Source organism: Struthio camelus, chromosome 25, assembly GCF_040807025.1.
Source record: "Struthio camelus isolate bStrCam1 chromosome 25, bStrCam1.hap1, whole genome shotgun sequence".
NCBI classification, from domain to species: Eukaryota; Metazoa; Chordata; class Aves; order Struthioniformes; family Struthionidae; genus Struthio; species Struthio camelus.
In genome coordinates, this window is record NC_090966.1 from 6,869,380 (window position 1) to 6,891,504 (window position 22,125).

The 22,125-nt window shown below is 57.9% G+C and overlaps 1 protein-coding gene across 5 annotated transcripts; it reads left to right on the top strand.

The window, feature by feature from the left end:
- Positions 1-215: 215 nt before the first annotated feature.
- Positions 216-21,815, top strand: WIPF2 (WAS/WASL interacting protein family member 2). 5 transcript variants are annotated; one of them, XM_068919037.1, is made up of 9 exons: positions 217-347; positions 2,068-2,305; positions 13,747-13,871; positions 14,453-14,585; positions 14,760-14,879; positions 15,365-16,024; positions 18,029-18,238; positions 18,836-18,937; positions 19,942-21,815. In XM_068919037.1, the coding sequence occupies exons 3-9, from the start codon at positions 13,809-13,811 to the stop codon at positions 19,980-19,982; spliced, it is 1,329 nt and encodes a 442-aa protein (XP_068775138.1). In that variant the 5' UTR covers positions 217-347; positions 2,068-2,305; positions 13,747-13,808; the 3' UTR covers positions 19,983-21,815. The 5 variants fall into 5 exon arrangements, with proteins under 5 accessions (XP_068775140.1, XP_068775138.1, XP_068775139.1 ...); XM_068919038.1 differs by lacking the exon at positions 217-347 and adding an exon at positions 1,239-1,636; XM_068919041.1 differs by lacking the exons at positions 217-347; positions 2,068-2,305 and adding exons at positions 2,557-12,343; positions 12,813-12,898.
- The last annotated feature ends 310 nt before the right edge of the window (positions 21,816-22,125 follow it).

Below are 22,125 nucleotides of genomic sequence, written 5' to 3' on the forward strand. Positions count from 1 at the left end.
CTGCCTGCCGTCCCGGCCCGCGGCTCGGCCCGTCTCCCGGCGCTCTGCCGAGGCCGCCGCGCACCTTCTCCTGCTCGCGGGGCGCCCGGGGCTCGCCGCGGCGTGACCTTCCTCACATGGCCGCCGCCGCCCACGACCAGCGCCCTTCCCAACATGGCTGCCTCCCCTGCCTGACCTTCCCAGCATGGCGCCGCGGCCCGGCCGCTCTTCCGCGTCCCTCACATCCGGCCCGGGCCGCGCATGCGCATACCGGGAGGCGACCGCCATTTTGTTTGGCCGGTGTTGGAGACCGGACGGCAACTTGGGCCGCGTTTCCGGGTGCGGCGGGAGGAGGCCGCGGGCGGCGGGTGAGAGCGGGGGGCTCCGGGGGCCGGGAGCGGGGGAATTGGCGAGCGGGGCTGTGTCTTGTGGGGCTGTTGTGTGGGGTGCAGAGGGATGGGTGGGGATGTGAGGCCTGTGTGGGGTGCAGAGGGATGGGGACAGGGTGTGGGGCCTCCGTGGGGTGCAGAGAGAGGGGTCAGGACAGGGTGTGCGGGGTGCAGAGGGGCCCATGTGGGGTGCAGAGGGATGGGGTGGAGGTGAGGGGCCTGTGTGGGGTGCAGAGGGGTCTGTGTGAGGTCTATGCGGGGTGCAAAGGGATGGGGTGAGGGTGGAGGGGTTTATCTGGGTGCAGAGGGGCCTATGTGGGGTGCAGAGGGATGGGGTGGAGGTGAGGGGCCTTTGTGGGGTGCAGAGGGGCCTACGTGGAGTCTATGTGGGGTGCAGAAGGATGGGGTGACGGCGGGGGGGGTTGTATGGGGTGCAGAGGGGTGGGGGACAGGGTGTGGGGCCTGTGTGGAGTGCAGAGGGGTGGAGACAGGGTATGGGGCCTGTGTGGGGTGCAGAGGGGTAGGATGAAGGTGAGGGGCCTATGTGGGGTCTTTGTGGGGTGTTGAGGTTGGGGGGCCTGTGTGGGGTGCAGAGAGATGAGGACAGGGTGCAGGGCCTGTGTGGGGTGCAGAGGGATAGGGTGGGGATGTGGGGCGGGGGTCATATTGCACAGGGTGTGTGCAGGGCGCAGTGGGGTGTGGCGGGGTTGAGTGCTTTGGGGTCTTGTGGGGTGGGAGTACCTGTGGGTGCCCTGGAGCCCCCAGGGAGTGCAGTGGGGTACGTAAGGTCAGTGGCATTGGGGTGCAGTGGGATGAGGTGGGTGTGTGGGGTACACTGGGGTCTTATGGAGTGTAGTGGGATGGGGTGGCTGTGGGCACACTGGGGACTGTATGGGGGCTGCTGTGGGGGGGCACAGTGGAAATAGGGTACACCGGAGTCATTTGGGGTGGCAGTGGGTGCTTTGGGGTCTCTAAGGGCGGTTGCATTGGGGCACCCTGAGGTTGTAGGGCAGTTTTTCTGGGCAAACATCAGTATAATTGGGAACGTCTGAACCAGGAGGGATGTTGGTGGAAGTGTTGGAGGTATGGGTGGGCTCTGCTGCTGCATATGGCTCTGCGGACCCTGGGGAGAAGTTCCCTGCTCCTGTTTCTCCCTGGCGTCATGGGAAGGTGTTTGTCCTGTTCTTCCCTTCACCCCCCCTTGAAGTGGTACCTCAGCTGTGTCCCAGTTCTCCTTGGAGGAGTGAGGACTCCGTACCTGTCTGGAGGTCTGTGGGAGGTTTTGGGTGATCCGTCATGCCATCCTGGGGTGTTGCAGCTGCCCTGGGATGGCGTTAAGGTACGGTCAGGTTGCTCCTCTGCTGGCAAACCGGAGTCTGAGCAGCCTCCATCTACGAAAACTTGAGGGTGGGGTGGCACGAGGCTGGGCAGCAAAGTGCTCCAAGTGCCCGTGGAGGCTGGGCTCTGCCTTCTGCTCTGGGTAAACACTGCCACAGCTGCGTGTTCCCAGCCTGCCGGGCCCTTCCCCACCCACGTAGCGTTATGGAAGTGTCTGCGCGTGCCAGATTCTGCCCAGGCAGCGCCCCAGCCTTCAGGACTGATTTTCTGCTGTGGGCTTAAGTCTTGGACCTCTCCAGAGTCTTGGTTCTAAGCAAACAAAATTAGTAGCTAATTGTTTTCTGTATGTCCTTTGGGACAGAAGGAGAGCAGCGTCGCTGTGGCACAAGCAGCCGCAGCCTTTCCACCTGCGAGGACTCAGCAGAATTGATATGGCTTGTTCCCGCCCTTGAATGCGCTGCTGCTCCTGACGTGGCTCTCCCAGACAGAGTCTGTGACCGGCTCTCGTCATTCAAGCTCTTTATGCACAAGGTCCTCAATGTGCCTTGATGTTCTCAGCTGCGACGCAGAGAGGACCACAAACGGGTTCAGGCTGCAGGGTACGTGTGCTGCGCAGGGACAAATCCTGTAGGCAGGCTACGTGCGTGAGCTGTTGTGTCTTGACACCAAGTTTTCCCTTGTTGGCGCTCTGCTCCAGTTGAGATGTTGCTTGTTTTGCTGTTTACCCTGTCACAAAAACCGCTCTGCGTGGAGCTGTGAGGCAGATCTGGGCCGCAGTGAGCGGGGGCCCAGGCCCGCGCTAGCGGGTGGAGAGGAGGTAGCAGAGTGGGTATGAGGGTGGCGGGGGGGGAGGGCATTGCAAGCCAGAGGCTGGAATTTGGGTTTCCACCAGCCCGGTGCTGTACAGCTTGCTATAAATCATGTTGTTTTTCAAGCGCTGCTCAGAGCCTGCTTGTTGGTGCGTGTGTGGGGGGCTACCCTCCTTGAATCGTAGTGGCTGTTAACCACGGCCCTGCTCTGAACTGCCCGTCTGTGGCTGAGCAGGGTAGGTGATCAGACCGTGCCTCCTCCACAGCTGCTTGGGACTTAGCCAGCAGTTACGAGGGGCAGGCGGGTGGGATGCTAAGGGAGCAGATGTGAGGTGCCTCCTGATCATCAGCTGATAGACAGATGTGAGACACTTCATGTCTTGTGACCACTCTGCAAATGTAATTGCTGAATTTCCACATCCTGCTGTCAAGGCAAAGCAAAGGCCGGGGGCCTTCCCAGCTGGTGGGAAGGAGACAGCAGGAAGTCAGCGACAGCAGAAAGGAGCCGGTGTGGTAGCGTCCTTGGGCCAGGTGGAGGCAGAGGTTTTGCATGAAAGTCATTTCAATGAACCACAGTGGAGACTGTTTCTTGTGCTCTGGGCTGGGCAGGAGCTCTTGGAGAGATGCCGTGATCCCAAATCCACCTCGTTTTACCTTTGGCAGACTTGGCTTCAGATTGGTGTCTGCCTGGGCTGCTCTGGCCTGGCCCGATCTCTGTTGTGGAGTGTCGCTGCTCTGCTGATGGCTGCCAGAGAGGATATAATCTAACTTGACTCCTGTCTTTGCTGCCAAAGGAGTCAGCTCAGTTTGCAGATGAGGTGTGAATCTGCCTGGCTCTGCGGTTTGGATGTGTTCTCCCAGGCAAACCTACCTGGCGAGCACGTCTGCTGCCGTGGCAGAGTGTCACATGTGCTGCTTTTCACAGCTCGGATGCCTGGGTTCATTTCTGCATGTCTCCACTTATTGAGTATGTCAAGTCTCGTAGGTGCTGCGGCACCATTGGTTCTGCAGAGCCTCTGGGGGAAGCGGCCTCTCTTCACACTTCACGTGCGGTGTAGTGAAAAGTGCCAGCGTAACCTCTGGTGGGTGGGGGCTGCCAGGCAGCGGCTCTGCGGGTCCTCCTGCTCGCTGCTGCGTATTGAGTTGCTGTGCTGCTGGAACGCAAATACAGAGCCTATTTTCCCATTGCTGCTCAGGAGCTGAGAGCACAAACCCCTCTTTGTGCAGAGCAGGGCGGTGTGTGGGGTGAGGAAGGACTTGGCTTGGTCCCTCTGTGAACAAACGAGGACTGTTGGACCCGACGATGCGGCGTGCCAAGCCGGGGTGCCATCTAGAGCGTATGTCAGTGCCCAGTGCAGAGACGTGAGCGTGGCATAGAGGGGAGTATGTCTTATTGGCACAAAATTGCCACCTTTACCGTCTGGAACGCTGCCCAGCCCCTCTGTGTTCCTTTCCATTGAACTGGGTCCATTTGAATTAGTTTCTGCAACTAAAAGTAGGTCTGTGGTTCCATGCTGTTGCAGGCCAGCTGGTGACGCAGACGTGCGAGTTTGTGAAGCTTTCAGGCTGCTGTGGCTGCAGGGTATTAGACCCTGAAATGAAAGTCGCTGCTCAAGAGTGCAACTCTGTTATTGGATTTTCTGCTCTTACTGAGTCGGGTCTTAAACGCGTTACCTCTGAAGTGACGCATGCCAGTCCCCCTCTCTACGAACGCCAAGGTGACGGGGCATATTCCAGGTCAGGGCTCGCTTCCCGCTTTGCTTTGCTTTAAAGTGCTGTTGTCGAGGCGTTCTGGTCCTTGTCTGACCTACTTACTTACATCTGGCTGCTTGGAAAGAAGGCAGATTTGCTCTGCCAAAGAAGTAGCTTTCTGCTGGGAAGCAAAGGTGGGAGGAGGGAGCTGGGGGAAAGTGCCCTCATAACGAGGGACTGAAGCGTGTTGAGTTTCTTCTGCTGGCTTTGTGAGGGCAGTTCTGGAATGAATGCCGCTCTCAGAGCGGTACTGCTCTTGCTCTGATGTTACTAGGTTGGTTCACAAATTAAAAGGTCCTTTCCAGAGCTGAGCTGGTTTCCTCATCACTGATCTCTGGGGGACTGCAGTGCTGAGAGCTGAAACCTGCTGCAGGGTCGCTTGCAGCACAGAGACCGCAGAGCTCTGCATGCTCAGGTGCTTCTCTCTGAGTCTTTCTGCTTCCTTTTGGCCAGGCTTCTTTCCCTTCCATGCTCTGGTTTCCCAATGCTGTAGCATCAGTGACCTTAGAAATACCCGCGGTTCTGCAGGCAGGACTGGCTGTACCAGCCAGAGATGCCGCAGCTCTGCGCCCCGGGTGCAGACTCTCCCCCGGCAGCCCCAGGGTGGAGACACCTCGGGAAGGATGCTCGCGGGGAGGTTTGCAGGGAGCTCTGCTTTTCCATTTAGGATGGGAGCAAATAAGGTGAGTTGCAAATGCACATCAGGGCTCGCTTGGAGCATGCCCCGCTCGTAGTCTGGGATGTGGGGAAGCGTGGGCGTTGCGCCGGGCCTGACGCTCTGGGACGGCTGCGTGCTCTGATTCAGCGCTGGCTCCCTCAAGTGTCCTTGTCAAATCTGACCTGCTGGCGCGGTGCTCCTGCAGTGATGTGCGCTGCCTTTGATTAGGCTGGGGCCTGTCTCTACCTTTGCCAAAGCAGCTGGGCACCTTTCTGTGCCTGTAGCCAGGATACGTGGACAGGGTTTGAGCTGGCCGCGGCTGCCTCTGCCCTGGGCTGTGCTCTGCAATGGCAGCGAGATTGGGCAGGGAGCATGCAGAGTCCTTCCCACCGACTGAAAATCCTCTCTGAGGTGCTCTGAATGCAGAACCTGCTTCCTCAAAGCATTCATCCTCTGCCTCGAGCAGAGCAGGAATCTCTCCAGATCTGTGCTGGGGTCCTCTCTGTGCCGTGGTGACAGCGGTGGCGAGCTGGGATGCCGCGCTCTCCCTGTGGGGCCAGCTGCGTTTCAGCCTGGAGGCGTGGGGCTTAAATCTTCCCTTGCACAGGCTGGAATCTGGGTCATTTGCCTGGCGGTGCTCGCGACGTTGTCCGAGCCTAATCCAGCCCCCTGCCTTTAGAAAAGCAGCCAGCAGTGGTGCGCGTGTTACCTTGCTGCTTTGAGCGCTCAGGGTAGCTGGTGCGCAGGCTGCTGGAGCGTTGGGATTGCGTCTGCAAGGACTGTTTGACCCCTGTCTTTGATTCTCCCCATCTGTCACGCTCCATTACTAGATCACGTCTCTAAGCAAACTCCCCTGTTCCTCTGCACTGGCTGTAAATTTGCAGTGTGCTTTTGGCGCCTAGCAACCTAAAAAGCAGCAGAGTGTGGAGCTGCCTGTGCAGAGAATTCGCTCTGACAGGGCTTGGCTCGATTTCACCCTTGGCATTGACATAGGCGCTTCCTTCACACTCTTACACCTACTGTAACTGCGGTAGTCACGGTGAAGGCCCGTAGGGCTGGGCCCTCAGCACCTTTGACCTCATGCCCGAGCAAGGACTTTGCGTTGCGGAGTCCACGGCGTCCATGTGAACTTTTGGCTCTTCCGAGGTGGCAGCTGCTGCGACCTGGAGCCTCCCAGAGAGCTGCTGTGATCCTGGGGAGGACGGGATGTTTTTGTAAATATGGATGTTGCACTGGTGAGACAAGCAGTAGGGCTCTGCATCCAGGCTGTCAACCATCGTATTGATCTTGCAGCATAAATCAGGACCGTTTATGCAGTTTCTATAGCTTTAGGGCCCTGCACAAATATTAAGTGCACGTGTCCCAAAATAACACTTAAGCGCTGGATATTCTATGGCAGCTTGTAAAGTTTTCTCCTAATTACTCTCACTGCAAGCCTGGGTTAGGGGAAAGATGCATTTTTTTTAGCCAATTAAATTTTTAAAAGCAATCAGTGATGGTTTTCCAAGTGACTGCTTCCTTTCTGTGAGGTCATTGTGGCTTTGGGGTGGTTCAGGGTAACTCTTCTGCAGTAGGGATTGTACCGTTCCAGCAGGCACCTCCTAACAGCACGGAGTGACTTGCGCTCTGGCTCTGTTATTCGCCCTGTCTATTCTGGATTGCAAATTGGTGCATCTCTGCTTGGCCTTTGCCTAGGAAAACCCTGACAATACTTGGCTGGATCTTGTGGAACAGCAAGAGACCTCGCACTCCGGCCTGGCTCTGTGCATCTCTTCCAGCGCTGTTTCCCACAGCCCGGCTCAGAGTAGCTCTTGCAAAAGAGTCGGCACAGAAGACAGAGGCTAGAGAGCAGCCAGGCCCCAGTGCCTCTGGCCTGCAGGAAAGGGGCAGAAAAAGGACAGTCGTGAACAGAGCTGGAGGTGTCCCTCAACCATCAAGGAGCCAGAGGAGGACAGCAAACACGATGCCATTGGTCAGGGGAAAAAACTGGTTGTAATGGTGAAAATTCATATTTTTTGCGAAAGAGTGAAGCAGAAGAGAGGTAGGAGGAGGAGAGTGGAGCTCTGCACCAGCAGTTCCCCAAATAACTCCACAGCGGGAGGGGACGGGCGACTCTGCGGGGTGCAGCGACACCCAGCGTGCCCTGCCTGGAGCAGTGCCCCAGGCCTGGAAGCTCTTCTGGACGGAGCAGATGAGGCAGCCGGGGGAGAGCGTGCTTGGAGAGCTCGGGCGAATCCAGCCCCCTTGGGCACCGGGTTATTGAGGTGAAGTGGCTGAAGGACTGTAAACAGTGGAGGAGGGTGGCCAGCAGGGCCAGGAGCGCTGCTGAGGCACCGCAGGGTTTCAAGCATGTTTAAGCTGAGTCTTTAAACCCAGGCAAAGGCCGGTACAGAGGGAACCGGAATCGGGGTGGAGGCAGGAGGGGGAAGAGTTTAAGCTGGAGCTGGTCCTGCAGTTCTTTAAAGGCACACAATATTCTCCCTCCAGGTTCCCAAGAACGGCAGACCTCAAAGCGCTGTATTCGTTTAGCTCATGGTTCTCCGCTAGCTTTTTCTTCTTTTGTGGTTGTAACTGCACCTGCTGGACTTGTTCAGGAGTGGGAGTTAGGGGGACTCGGCAGAACAGCAGCTTTTCTCCTAAAACACCTGCACAACCTGTTTAGTCTCATGATGCAGTGACCTCTTGCGGAGACGCTGTCCTGTTAGGGCCTGCGTGCTGGGGAAGGACCGTCGCTCCATAAGGGCAGAGGTGGAAGACCCAGAAACGTTGTACCTTCAGTTCTGGCCAGCGGCAGCACTTCCACCGAGAGGGTGGGTCAGGTTGTGGCCAAGTGCTCGGATGTTGGGGTGAGTCTGGAATAAAACCTTGGCACATGGGCTTGTTTTGAAAGTGTGGCCTTCAGCTGGGCCTGGTCGAATTTATGTGCTTTTCCTGGCAGAGGGCTCTACCTGGGTGTTTTGATGCCCTTTCCTCATGACTCAGACCTCCATTCAGCAGATGCTGAAGCAGCTGACAGCGTAAACTCAGGGGGGCAGACTGGAGCTGGATACTTGTTGACTGTTCCTGTGTAGTGCTGCAAGTTGTCCTAAGCTCCGCGCCGCGGAGCGTCTGGTCCTGTTTTACAGATAACTTTGTGCACTGTCAGTTTTGAATGACAGCCGGAAGAGCTGTGAGTTCATTCAGTGCTGGTTACTCTCTGCTGGTGGTGCTTTGACTGCAGCCTTGCGGAGAGGAGGACTGAAGGCCGATGCTTTGCTGGGTCTGTGCTTGCCGTGCAGAGCACGTTGAATGTGGCTTGTCAGCGCCTGCCTCTGAACTCGCCTGGCGTGTGTGTAAGTGGGCCCCCTCGGCCCTCAGAGGCTTTAAAAGGCTCTCGGAGGTGGCTGGAGTCTTCTCTGTTCCCCACCCTGCCTGGAGCAGCCTGAAGCCGCAGGAGTTTTCCTTGCTCAGTCTTCCCCGGTACCCTTTGGAGCGTCCCCGGTTCTTGCCAGCTCTACTTGGACAGACTAGGCGGTGATCCGCTCCAGTGTGCAGGCTGCACTTACTCTAGATGTTCAAACAGTTGCTAGAGCCCTTGGTGGAGGGGAAGGTGGGTCATTGCTAATTGCTGAAAAGCCGTTTTTATCTGAACTCTAGGCCAATAACACCAGGCTTGGGAGTCCTCTTTCCATTTAGCAGGGTATTGTTCTCTTAGAGGCGTGGGCTGTGCGGCCCATTATGTTCTCTGCTGTGGGTCACAGCCGAAGCAGCCGGGAAGTCCCTGTGTCTCCCTCCGCTTCCTCCCGTTGGAACAATCGGAGATCTCTGCCAGCGAGAGCGGTGGTTCAGAGAAGTTCCTGTCGGGTCCCTTCGTGTGCCACCTCTGCCTCCCCTTCTTCCTCTCCCTTCTCGCCTGGCACATGGGATGGGGAGAGGCAGGGAAGTCTGCGGGCCCTCGTGGGAAGGGCTCTTCCTGCTCTTCCCTTTGCTGTAGCCTAATGTCAGGACACGATTCCTTGCTGCTGATTAAATATTTCCTCTGCCAAATGAACCGAGCTGAGCTTGATGGAAAGCTGTTAGTGTATAGCCTGACTCTGGGGTCCCCTAATAGAGCAAGGTAGGGGATGGGGAAGCCTCAGCGCCACTGAGGGCTGTGGAATTTGGCCCGGAGGCATTAGAAACTTTGTGTTCAGGGTTTTGTTAAAAACGCATTGTCAGTGACCGTGGGTTGTTAATAATTCACAGTGAACGTCTGAGTCCCGCAGGGCTGGAGCGTGTCTGTCTGTCTGCACGCAGAGATGCACCAGCTCTTAGAGACGCTCCAAATCGAGATGGCAGCTCGCTCTCTTAAAGCATTCTGATACGATTTTAAAAGCCTGAATGACCTTAAATTCTGCAATGGCTGTCTTTCAGGATAAATTATTTATGTTGCATCTTCAGTGTTGCCTAAGCCCTTGCTCCTCAGAACCAGGCAGAAATGTCAGGCTTCAGAGGACAGGATCTGAATTTGGAAGGCTGCGCTCAGGATAACCAAGACTTGAGGGTTTGGATGGGAAAAGGTAGAAGAAAGAGGAGCCCTCTAATGTGGGGGTGGGAGGGAGGGCGTTTTGGAAGGTCCAGCCTTGGAAGTCGTCCCCGAACCGGTGCAGCCGCATTCTGCAGCCGACATCAGAGGGCTGGCAATTCCGCTTGATCTGCAGTTCAAAGCTGCTGCCTCCCTGAGGATGAAATGCTTCATCTTGGGTTTGCAAATGCAGACTCGCCGTGGAAGCAGTGTAGCTGTGAAATACAAATCTGCCACAGTGCCCAAATCCCCCTGAAAAGCAAGGAAACACGCTCATGGCGTCTGAAGGTCACTGCTGCATGTCCAGCCAAAAAAAAAAAAAAGAAAAGAAAAACCTCCCCGCCTTGAGGGACGAGCAGAAACCAGGGCCGCTTTCTGCAGAAAGCGTTTCATTTCCCTTTACGGCACATATGGACTTGAAAAATGCCTAAAAAACAGGGCGTGTGCTCCTGTCGCAGGTTTGTCGGGGCACAGGCCTTTCGAGGCGAAGCTTATCTGGGTCCTGAAGTCTAGGGATCCGCTGGATGTCCCAGCTCTGTGCTGCAGTGTCACCCCTGAGAGCTTGGGAGGTATGAATGGATGCAGTATTGTAAAATCAGGGATGGGGCGAGTGCTGGTGGATGGGAGGAAAAGCACGGGTGTGGGGGGACTATTTTGGTCTTTGCAGCTCATCTGAGCTGGCTGTGTTACGCTTCTGGCTGGAGGACAGCAGCTGTTAAGCTAATTCAGCTGTTTTACAAGAGAGGTGGACTGCTGAGTATAAAGTTCTTGTTTTTTAATAGCATTTTGAACCTGGGGTTGGCAGGGGAAGCTCGATTTCAAGTGCTGCGGGACTGCCGCAAGTCAGGGCTGCTGTAGGGCGAGAGGCGCTGAAGTGATGTGTCCGCTTTCCCCAGCGGTGGGACAGAGGCTGGCTCTGAGCAGCAGCTCTGAAAGCACCTTTCTCCAGGGCCACCTCGACTTCAGTAAACTCTCCTCCAGAGTAATAGCTTTGGTTTTCTTTCTTATATTGTCGTCCTCCTGGTTTCCTCACAGCTTTCTGGGTTTTTGTTTTTGATTTTAAAAGGAAAGCTACAGCACAAATCTGCCCCTTCTGGCTTTGCTGAAGATGAGCTTCCTTCTGCGCTTTGATCTAGAGGGTGTCTTTCACGCTGTCCCGATTCAGGTCTTCTAAATCACTTTCCCTGCAACTGCAGTAAGCTGCTGCTGTGGCATATGGAGCTCTCAAACATTAAGGTCTGGCTTCGGGAAAGAATCCTTGGTAACGAAGAACAAAGGGAAAGAAATGCCGAGAGAAGTCGGCTGTCTGAGCGGCGGCGTTTCACAGGGCACGGTTTCCGTAAGGCACACGCTAAACTAAGGATTGGTGCGCGTTGCTGGGAGAACCCCCAATTTTTTTTTTCTTGGAGGATTTAGCCTGTGTCTCCCTAATCTTTATCAGCTGTGTCTGTCTTCACAAGCATTATTTTAGAAACAGACACAGATTACTCCAGTGTTCCCACCCAGAGGTTTTAGCTTTTCTCATGGTATGAAATAATCGGCATCCGCCATGCGCTGGTTTGCTTTGGCCGAATTCGATGCCTCTTGATTTTTGTTTTTCAATGTGACCTTTGCTGTTAATCCACAGCCTGAATGGGGCCGCGTGCTGAAACGAAGTGACCCGTTTGTCGGGAATTCAGCTCTGCGTTATCCTCAAGCTGCTTTAGCTTAAACTCTTTTTTCCCCCCTCCCCTCTCTCTTCTAGGTCAGATCCTTTATTTGAATGTGGGTTTCAGTGCAGCAGTAGTTTTGAGGGCATGTTAGATACAGGGAAATAATGACTCATGGCTTTCTCTGTAGAAATACCCCTCTCTTCCCCAGTCAGTAGGTACACCGAGTTATGTTTCTGTGGGATTTTCCCTCGCCGCTCAGCCTGATGCAGTGCTTACGTGGTGGGCCAGCGGGGCCAAATGGGTGGAAGCGAGTGGCGTGCTCCTGTTTCAGATGTGGTATTGACTCGTTTTCTGACTGTCGACAAGTCCCCGTCTGCGTGCCGTGAGGTGATGGGTCGCTGTTGGGCCTGTCGCAGGAGTATCCAAATGCTGCTGGGCGCCCAGGGCGGTCTGTGGCTCGCAGCAAAGTGCAGAGCGGGGTGGGAAACGTCTCCGCGTGAGTAACGAGCCGGAGCGTAAACGTAGCTGGGAGCTGATGGGGCGTTTTTGTTCTCGTGGCTCAGGAGCGGAGGTGATGGCCTGCAGTCCTGGCACCGCTCCTGCGCTGGACGAGGCCTGTGACACACGAGACCCGTTTGGGAGTCTCATTACCTGGCACGTTTTTCAGCTGTAACTCCGCTAATTACCCTGAGCTGCTGGTGTTCAGACAAGACCTGGGCTCTCCTGCCCTGTCCCTTCCCACGGGCTGTGCCAGGAGGTCGTCCCACTGTCCTCGGGATGTGACGCTCCAGTCTGGCAGCAGCTTGCGTGGTCCCAAGCCTGGGGACGTGATCTCACTGCGGGATGGGAAGGAGCACCGGGGAAAAGAGCTCCTGTTTGAACACGTCTCGGGCAGTGCCTGCAAATCCCAGCCTGGTACATTATGAACTGTCTCTGATCTGCTTTGGTGGGAAAGGTACAGACTGCGTGGGTTTGCCGTGCTTTACTCCAGTTTGTGGAGCATACTGGCTTTGTGGGAGGGGTTGGTGGTGTAAGGGGCTGAGGCGGAAGCAGCTTGACATTAGTTCCTCTTCTGCGTGAGGCCTTGAGCTTGATCCGGAGCAAAATAACGCAGCACGTGTTGGAGGAGAAGGAGTATTTCTGAGAGGTTTGGAGTGAGGTAGCTTCTCTGGTGAGGCAGATGAGGGTCCTTTGAGTCGTGGGAGTAGTTTGTCTAGTAGAAGGTGAGTCTCAGAAGGGACCTGAATGTTAATACCCGATACAAACCCTTTCAAATATCATGGGCACCTAGCTTTCATTGCCTGGGTTATAAAGAAACTTTCACTGTTATGGCCTCTGTGGTTGCATATCCCGGAGATCAAGGATCAGAAATCTAGAGGCTTTAAATATGAAACTAGTTCTTACCAGGCATTGGTATCGTGGTTGGCTTTAACAATTAAGGAACTAGGTTCCCTAAGGAGAAGGGCTCTGGAGCAGGGCTTTTACCCCTGCCTCTCCATCAGCCTCAAGCACCCGAAACTCCCACGGTGGCAAGCGAGGCCTCCAGTCACAACATTCCTATTCCCTTAGCCGGTGCTGCCGGGATGGCCCTACCTGTAAGGCTGTTGTCAGAGACACGAGCCTGCCAGGGGCTGTCTTGTGATCACCTGGTGATTCAGGCTCTTCTTCCTGTCCCCACTTCCTCCATTTAAGCGTTCAGTCTGGTACTGATCCGAGCTTCTGCTGGGTTGTGCGGAGTCCAAAGGGCAAAGGGCTGCGCTGGTTTGGAGCTGCTCTGGGTAAGTCGTGGCGTGGGACAGCTTTGTTTCAGGCTTATAATCAGATGGATTGGGATGTAATTAGATCGATGTTAGGAAGGTTTGTTTTGCTGCCTGCTCACACGGATGCTGTCAAAGGGAGCTGTGGAGTTGCAGCTGTTAAAATTAAGTTAGATGTGGAGCACAATCAGCCTTTGGAAAATTGGGAGCTTATCAAAATAAGATCCAAGTGGTTTTGAAAATCTGGCTTATCTGCCAGGGCTGCTTGGGGATGGGAAAGTCTCTCCTTGTGCGAACCATAGGGCAGCACCACATGCCTTTTCATCTGCTTTCTGCTTGGTAATTTGTGTGGCAGATTTAACGACGTTTACAGCTAGAGGGGCCTACCGGGGATGTGTACCAGGGTTAGCCCTTGATTTGTGCTGATGAGCGTTGGCTTTGGGGGCCCTGTCACATTGCCATGTAAGCAGCCTCCTGCCGCAGGTAAAGCAGCTGGATTGATGGCGCAGAATTATCTTAGCCGGATTTTCTCTCCCAAGGGAAGGGGATTGGGCGAAAAACATCCTGGGTCTCGGCTGCCTGGCAGCTCTGGCTCAGCCGCAGGCTCTGCGTCGGGGTGCGTGGCCCCGGCCCCGGGGAGTCGCGGCTCCCGTCGCGGGGCGCTGAGAGGACCTGGCTGCCCTTTTGAGCCAGCCTGGAGGGGGCAGCCCAGGCCGACGCGCATCGGTCCTGCAGGGACCGCGGCTGCCCTGAAGCGCTGCTCGAGCTAAAGGGCCCTTGTGCGCTGTCCTGGGACTGCTCTTCTCCGTTGCTGGGCTCACTGGCTTTCCCCTCCGGTCCCTGACCGTTTCCTTCCTCCCTTTCTGCAGGTATGAGTGACGAGGCTCACCCCGAGCACTGAGCAGCTGGAGCCGCTGGGAGCCAGGCCAGGATGCCGATCCCTCCGCCCCCTCCACCCCCGCCTGGCCCCCCGCCGCCTCCCACCCTGAGTCAGGTAAGAGCCTTCTCGCAGCCTCACGGCTCCCGGCCCCTTCGCATGGCCGGGCTGGTGGTAGGGCGGCTTGTGTTCACGCGGTGCTTCTTGCTTGGGTCCCCTGTGCTGTGTGGCTGGACCTCCTGGAGTCAGCCTGCTGAGAGCCTCTGGCAGCTCATGAGCTGTGCCTCAGTTTCCCTTACAGCAGGGTTGGTGCAAGGGAAGGGGCAGGGCAGCACGCAGACCCCACGTTGCCTCCAGGCTTTCCTTTTGCATTAGTACCTCTGGCTCCATGGCTGCTCTGGAGGGAGAGCAGGGGATTTGACGTGTAGCTCTGAGCTGCGCCTTGGCTGTAGATAGGACAGGGTTTCTGCCCCATCCTCCAGGAGGGTAGTGTAGGACTTGATGGCTGGGGCAGCCAGGTTGCTCCATCTTGTAGAGGCATCTTGGAGAATGCTGTTTCCTGGCAGACGGTTGGGCTGCCTGTTGGCTCAGCAGAGGAGCAGGGTGTGGGACTGGGAAGATGGAGTCGGGCTGTGCTCTGTGCATTGAGGTATCCATGCTTATATGCAAGCTGCTGCTGAGCTGTTTCTTGTCTCCAGGCAAACACAGAGCCGCCAAAATTGAGCCGAGAGGAGCAGCGGGGGCGTGGGGCCCTGCTGCAGGACATTTGTAAAGGGACCAAGCTAAAGAAAGTCACACAAATCAATGACCGGAGTGCACCAATCCTGGAGAGTGAGTACCTGCCTGGCACGTCCCTGGGATGCTCTCAGCTTCTCTGAGCCCTGTGCTGGGTGCTGCCGTGGCCTTCAGGATGACTTCCTGGCTTCACTCATGTCATTTCCAGCGCCTCCTACTTGGAGGAGGCTGATAACACTGGACCTAACCTCTCTGCTTCTCTCTTTCCAGAGCCCAAGAGTAGTGGAGGCAGCAGCTATGGTTCTGGCTCAGCTGTGATCCAGCCAAAAGGAGGCCTCTTCCAAGGTGGTGTCCCCAAGCTCAGACCTGTAGGAGCAAAGGACAGCTCAGGTAATGGCCACGTGACCGTGCTTTGCCCTGGGAAGATCCCTGAGCAGAGAAGGGTCGAGGATCTTGCTGGGTTTGCCTGGAGGTTTCAGCTAGCTAAAGAGAGGGACCCCAAATCAACCTCCCACATGTTGCCACGGGCAAGCTGTGTTCTCTGTGCTGTACTGTCCCCATAGGAATAATCTCTTTGGAGGGCCTGGGAGTCATATGTGTTGTTGAACACTTCTGTCTATTTTTTGTGGCAACCTGCCTTCCAGCAAGCCAGAGAGCGAATAGCAGTGGTGAGAGAGGAGCTGTGTGTGGTTGAGAGCGGTGCCAGCTCCCTGCCTGTGCCAGACAGTGTTCCCCGAGGTCTGGCCCTTGTCGGTAGAGTGGGCAGGTTGCCACGTGCTGCGCGCAGGCTCTGGGATGAAGCATTGTCTGTTGCTCTCGCTGATTCTCAGCCTGTGCTGGGTCTGGCGAGTCACTCTGCTTTCCTTCCACCGCAGACAGCTCCAGTAAGCAAACCCTGCAAGTCCCCGGCTCCAGAGCAGCTGCCCCCAGGCCCCCGGTGCCCACCAGCAACAGCCGACCTCAAGATGATTCTGACAACAGTCGGGCCTCTCCCCCAGAGCTGCCGCGCATGCAGAGGCCCTCCCTGCCGGACCTCTCCCGGCCCAACAGCGCCGGCAGCACCGGCATGAAACACAGCTCATCCGCCCCGCCGCCTCCCCCGCCGGGCCGCCGCGCCGCCGCACCTCCCGCCCCCCCTCCTGCGCATGGCACCAAGGTGTCTTCCTACAACCGGGAGAAGCCCCTGCCACCAACCCCGGGACAGCGACTGCCTGTGAGCAGGGATGGACCCCCCGCCCCGCCACCCATCAAGCCCCCTCCTTCCCCCGTCAGCATCCGAACGGGATCGGGGGCTCAGAGCCAGTCTCTCGCGCCGCCGCCGCCTCCCTATCGGCAGCCCCCGGGTGTCCCCAACGGCCCTTCTAGCCCCATCAATGAGTCTGCCCCAGAGCTGCCGCAGAGACACAACTCGTTGCATAGGAAGACGCCGGGCCCGTTGCGAGGTCTCGCGCCGCCACCGCCTGCTTCAGCCTCCCCATCTCTCCAGAGTAGTCGCCCCCCTCCGCCGGCCAGAGACCCCCCCAGCAGAGGAGCAGGTAAGAACCTTTTGCTCTTTTAGTCCCAACTCCTTTGCGCCTGAGACTGAGAGCAGCCGTTGTGGGTCAGACTGGGGTCGCCTGCCCGTGGGGGTGGTCTGATGGCTGGCAGGAGATGCCTGGGGAAGAGTCAAAGCCGGGACACAGCGAGGTTTCTCCTGCACACGGCAGTCAGTGCAGTGGTTGCCTGAGCCAGAGGCAGTGTCTTGGACTGTCATGTTCAATAGATGTCCCTGGTCATGTCCTCTATTTATCCAGTTCCTTTTGTGCCTGTTGTTGGCGACGGGTTGTAGCTTGGCAGTTCTTGCACTTGAGGTTGGTGTGTCCTCCTGGGGGCTGGAGCCTCCCCCTGAGGTGGGAGGAGAGAGTACAACGGAGCCGGGCCTGTGCTGCGGTTTCTCTTCCTATGTCACCGAGGCAGTGACAGAAAGCTGCGGCAGAGCAGGGAGAAACGTTTCACCTGGCTACGCAGCAGGGAGAGCGTCCTGCAGAACCCAGAAAGTGTTCTGCCCTCTTTGTGGGCATCACGGCTGGTTTCAGCGCTAGGTGGTTTGAAGGACAGCTGGCGATAAAGGCTCTGTCACCTCTGATGCAGGTGCTGGGATTTTGGTGTCAGGCACCCTGACGGAGCCAGGCCATTGCATCAGGCCCCCTCTAAAGGAAGGCGGCACGTTCCCGTGGCCGATGCTGCTTGGGAAAATGTCTGAGCTCCCAGAGGCTGGCTGTCTCCCTGTCCCGTTGCTACCTGGGTGACTCAGTGGAGACCACTTGCTGTTCTCCCCGTGCACGGAGCTGGGTGGGAGTGTGTCGCGCTGCTGGGCATGGTGATGGCTTTGCCCCAGTGCCCCCGGTCTCCTGCGCGCTCCTGGGCTCTGCGTCCAGACCGCAGCTCCTGCCTGGTCCCCTGCCAAGCTGCTCTGTCCTTCCGGCCCTGCCGGAATCCCTCCATTGAGTTACAGCTGGGGATCTGCTGTGTTAGTCTGTGTAATTAGCCTAATTAGGAGCATGAACTGCCCCTGTGCATTGGTGGGAGGCTGGGCAGGAGTGAAAGGTGGGTCAGAGGGGCTGTGGGTCCTGTTAGTGCTTTGGGAGCCTACACCTTGTTCGCAGTGTTGCCTCCCTGCCGCGGCAGATGATGTCTTGCCTCCATGCAGGGCCGCCCGCTCTCAAACCCTCGTGTGTGCGTGCTTATAACAGCGCTTGGCTCCTCTGCGGTGCAGAGAGTGACCTGGGTCTGAAGCCGCGAGTCTGCCCTGCCTTGCCAGGGGATGGAGCTGTGCGCGGCTGCGATGGGCTGACAGCAGAGCCGCAGCGTGTGCCCGTGCCGCGGCTCGCCAGCTGGCCTGCTCCGGGCACAGGGCAGCGGCACGCGGTGGGGCTCCGCTGCGGGATTGCCTAGGCGCCCTGCGCAGTGGGGATGCTTTCTGGTAACAACGCGGGTTTAGACACAGGCTGCCCGGCAGCAGGGCACAGGGCTCGTGCCTGTCCTCCGAGACAGCGCGTGGCTGGCCGAGGGGGTGCTGGCAGACGTGGTCCCCTCCCCCGGGAGGTGAGGCCGCGGGCTGGGGGTGCACGAGGGCCGGGGCAGCCCGCTCAGGGTGGGCTGGCCCGCACGGCCTTGTGCCCTCGCAGCACTTCACCTGGTCCCCGTTTGCAGTGAGCCGGGAGGTGGCTGCGGGGCCAGCTGGCCTCCGGGGCTGGCCGCGCTCTGGGCAGGCGCCTGGCAGGTCCCCGCCGGAGCTGATGGGGAGGGAGGAATGCAGATGTCGGGAACGCGCAGGAAATCTCTGCTGGACGTGAGCTAGAAACATCCCTGGGCCGCAGTGCTGGCTGCTGGCGCTCTCCAGCTCAGCAGCTGGCCTGGAAAGCTACCTTGGAGGGTGTCCTTGGCCCCGCTGCCGAGGGGAGGGTTTGCCCTAGGGATGCCTCGTCTTGGCAGGCCGCCGCTGTCCTCACCCTTGCCCTCTGCGGGCTGCGTCGGTGCTGACACGGGTTTCCTTGCAGCCCCGCCGCCCCCACCGCCGATGCTGCGTAACGGTGGGCGAGACGCCCCACCGCCCCCGCCCCCTTACAGACTGCACGGGTCCGCCGAGCCCCCGAGCCGAGGGAAGCCGCCGCCGCCGCCCACGAGGACGCCGGCGGGGCCGCCCCCGCCACCCCCGCCAGTAAGGAATGGCCACCGGGACTCCATCGCCACCGTCAGAGCTTTCCTGGGTGAGTGAGGCCCCGCTGCGCTGCTGTTGGGCTGTGGATAGTGTTGTTGTAGGCCCCGCACAAACGCAAGCAGAGTGCTGCTCCCTGGCAGTCGGCAAACCTCGGGTGAGCCTGCGCCTGGCAGCAGAACCAGCTCCCCAGGGGTCTGTGCCAGCCCTGGGGGAAGGGACTGAGCTGGGAGTGCCCATGTTTATCCTCAGGCCATACGTGAGGGGAGAGAAGAAATCCTTTGTGTGGACATGCCGCCCCTTGTTGCCTCCTCAGCTGCTAACGTGAGAGAGGCAGAGACCTCTTGTCCAGCAGAGGAAGCTGGGGGTTGTAGAGCTGAGAGGGGAGGGACAGGACAGGATGCTCCTTGGGCTGCTTTATCCTGGCTTGGTGCTAGGCTTGGATCCAGAGGCACAAAGGTCCAGGCGCTACATGCTCATCGGTGACTGCTGTTCTCACCCGGGGCAGAAAATTGGAAACAGGAGGAACCGCAGGAGCTCCTGGGGGCCAGGCGCTGGCGTGCATGGCTGAGCCCTTCTGGCAAGGTCGACTTCAGTTGTGCTCGTTCAGAGCCACCCTCCCTGACCCACTTTTCCTCCTTCTCTGCAGATGACTTTGAATCCAAATATTCCTTTCACCCTGTCGAAGACTTTCCAGCCCCAGAAGAGTATAAATACTTCCAGAGGATCTACCCCAGCAAAACAAACAGAGGTAAGGGAAGAGCTAGTCTGCTGTCCTGCGTGGCCTGACTCCCCTCGAGGGTGCTGCTGGTGACAGGAGCTGACAGCGATGGAGCCGTGGCCACCCACCATCCCCTCTGTCAAGCCAGCCAGGGTAGAGCGTGCAGGGAGGCTGTGCTGGTGCTGCTGCTGAGCCGCCCTGGGTCGTGGCTTCAGGGGCTCTCCTGATCCTTGGCTTTCTCCGCGCAACAGCGCGGCCCTGGGGCCTGCACGTGCTTCTCAGGGCACTGAGCCCTCGAGGCAGCATGCTTCACCCTGGGCGGCCCCAGGGATTTGGGCTGGGAGAATGTCCTGTCCTACCTGCACTCTGCTGAGCCTGTGTGCAGAAATGCTTTAGGGCTTTTTCCTGGCCTTTGGTGCTGGAGCAGTTATAAAAGGACTCCAGAAGCTGGCCCTGCAGCTGAAATGCTGGTATTAGGCAGGCAGTGGAAGGGTAAAGAGCTGCTGTGCAAGCATTGGAACAGGTCAAACCGAGAGGCCCTGGGCAGAAGTGCTTGGATCTGACACTTCTGGGAGCCGGTTCCTCTCCCAGCGCAGCACAAAGTGCCCTTGCTGTTCTGCTGCTGCGAGTCAGCCCTGCAGATCCAGGAGGAGAGACTCAAGGGAGAACGGGATGCTCGTTTATTTTTAGAATGATAAATGTTTAATGTGGATTTGAAAAGCCCTGAGCTTTCCATGCATGCTGCAACGGCTGGTTCTCGAGTCGCAAATCCCAGGCTTCGGGCCTCGGCGGGGAATACGAGCAGGGGGGGCAGCAGCGTGGGCTGACGCGAGGGTGTGGAGGAGGGTAAGCAAACGTGCCAGGTGCCGCTCTGTTAACCCCCGAGGCAGCGATCCTCCGAACTGGCCCTGGCAGCCAGCGAGGAGGCTGGGGAGAAGCCGACACGTGTTAGCAGTGCCAGGCTTGCTGCCCCAGCAGCTGTGCGGGCAGTCTCCGCGCGGGTTCTGATTTCAGTGGGCCTTCTTGTCTTGCAGCTACCCGTGGGGCCCCCCCTCTGCCTCCCATCCCCAGGTGAAAGTGAGCTGTGCAGGGAGGTTGTTCCTGAGCAAAGATACGGACCTACTTCCCCTTCCTCAGATGGATCCTCCCCACCTCCCTGCCCTCTAGGAACCTGCATGAGAAACTCCCAGCGTCTTTGGTTTTCCCAGCTGTGCAAGGAAGAGCAGATAACTCCAGCTCAGCTGTCTCTGCCAGCCCACCTTCATCTATGCATCTCACCCTGGACTTGGTGACCTTGCTGGCAAGCCCGGATGGGCCCTTTCCTCCGCGCTCTCGTCGCAGATCCTGGATTGTGTCGGGACGGCGCTTCCAGCTGTGGTCTGGGCATCCAGGCATGAGAACTTGGGGCAGACGCCGAACCGCGCCGAGACCAGTTGATGGTGTTGGGACCAGAACCGGCTCAGTGCCCCTTTTTCCTCTGGGCTAAGGCAGGCTGAGGGTGTTGTGTGGGCTTGGAAAGGAGCTGGGGTAGGTCACATTTGCAGAGGGGTACAGGAAAAGGGGCGTCTCTGAGGGCGCTCCATCTGGGACACTCATGGGCAGAAATGCTGCGTATTAATCCATTAAGCTAACAGCGAAACGAGGAGGAGCAAGCAGAATGTTTTGTTACCCAAACACAGCAAATTGCTTTTTTGCACAGGAGCCAGTGAAGGAGCACGTGACGATCAGGACCATCCAGTCAGAGCCTGATGGTGCTGGGCTGCGCAGCCTGAGCCGCAGGGAGGCCAGAGGCTGCTCTGGGCAGGGACTGATCCGCAGCCGTAAGCAGGGACTGGGAGCAGGGGGCCGTGAGGCAGCTCGGCGGGGAACCCGCAGCCTTCCCTGCTGCTCTGCCTCTGCGCTCCCGCGCAGGGGACGTTTCCCCGCGGCTGCGCGACTCCCTTCGCCGTGCCCTGTCCTCGCACGGGAGCAGTCCAGCGGTGTTTCACCCCCTCGCGTGACGCAGCCAACCGGCGGGATGCCAACCCCTGCCGGCGTGTTTTAACCCAGTGGCAGCGGTGGAGGAGGGAGCCGTCCCTGCCGGGAGCCCCGCGCGCATCCCGCGCTTGGCTGGGCACCGCTGACCGCCGGGAGAGCCCTGCTTTTAACGCTGAATTACCAAACAGAGAATTTTAACAGGAAGATGCTACTCGTCGTCCGTGGAAGAAGCAGAGAGATGCGGGGTTTTTTGTTGCTGTTTTTTGTTGGTTTTCTCTTTAATGTGAGAGTGGAGAGCATTGGGGGAGTGGGAAGGGGCCTGCGCCAGGTGGCCTGGCCCAGCCGCTCCAGCGCCGGGTTCGTGCTCCTGGCGGCAGCGCCGGGGACCCTCGTCTCTAGCTGACGTTTTGCCTTATTTACACTACTTCTGTCAGACTGTTGGTACCAGGCTGGTTTCTCTGTGTATTTACTCGCAGTACCGGGGTGGGCTTTACATTAATCATAGTTACTGATCTATTTTGTACGTTGTAAAAAGCTTGTAATATAGGAGGAAGGTGGGCTCGTGGCAGGTGTACTAAACCCCTCACCTTTAACTGCTATTTTTTTTTTTTCTATGACGATGGAAACTTACCCTTTTCACGGGGGCCCTAGGCAGCACTCACGTTGAGGGACGTTGCCTGGCCCAGGGAAACCTTGGGGTTCGGTTTGGTTCGTTTTCCCCCGGAGGACGGGCCAGCCCAGCACTGCAGCTGGGGCAGGAGTTCATGCACTGTGCTGTTTTGTTTAAATAAAGGAGGAAAAAAAAAAAAAAAAAGGTTCTCTCTGTACCGTTGGCTCCTACCCCCTGTGTGGCGGCAAAGGGGGCTCTTTTAAGAGGGAACGGAATAAAAAACACAATAAGCTTGAAATTGCATTCAAATAAAAGTGGTAAAGCGGCCCATCTGCTCAAGGGTGAGGTCTGGCCCTCTGCTTGGCTTGGGGGGGTCGTTAGGGTGGGGGGGGTGCTGGCCAGGTGCTGCAGCCCGGGGCTGTGCCTCAGTTTCCCCTGGGTGAGCCCCAGTGAGAGGCAGGGCTGGGGGCCCTGGGAGCGGGACGGGGGGTACTGGGGGGCACTGGGAGCGGGACGGGGGGGTACTGGGGGGCTCTGGGGAAGAGGCAGGCCGGGGGGGGGCAGTGGGGGGGGCGTGGCCATGGTTTCCCGCCTCCACTTGGCTGCACTACACCTCCCAGCGTGCCTCGCG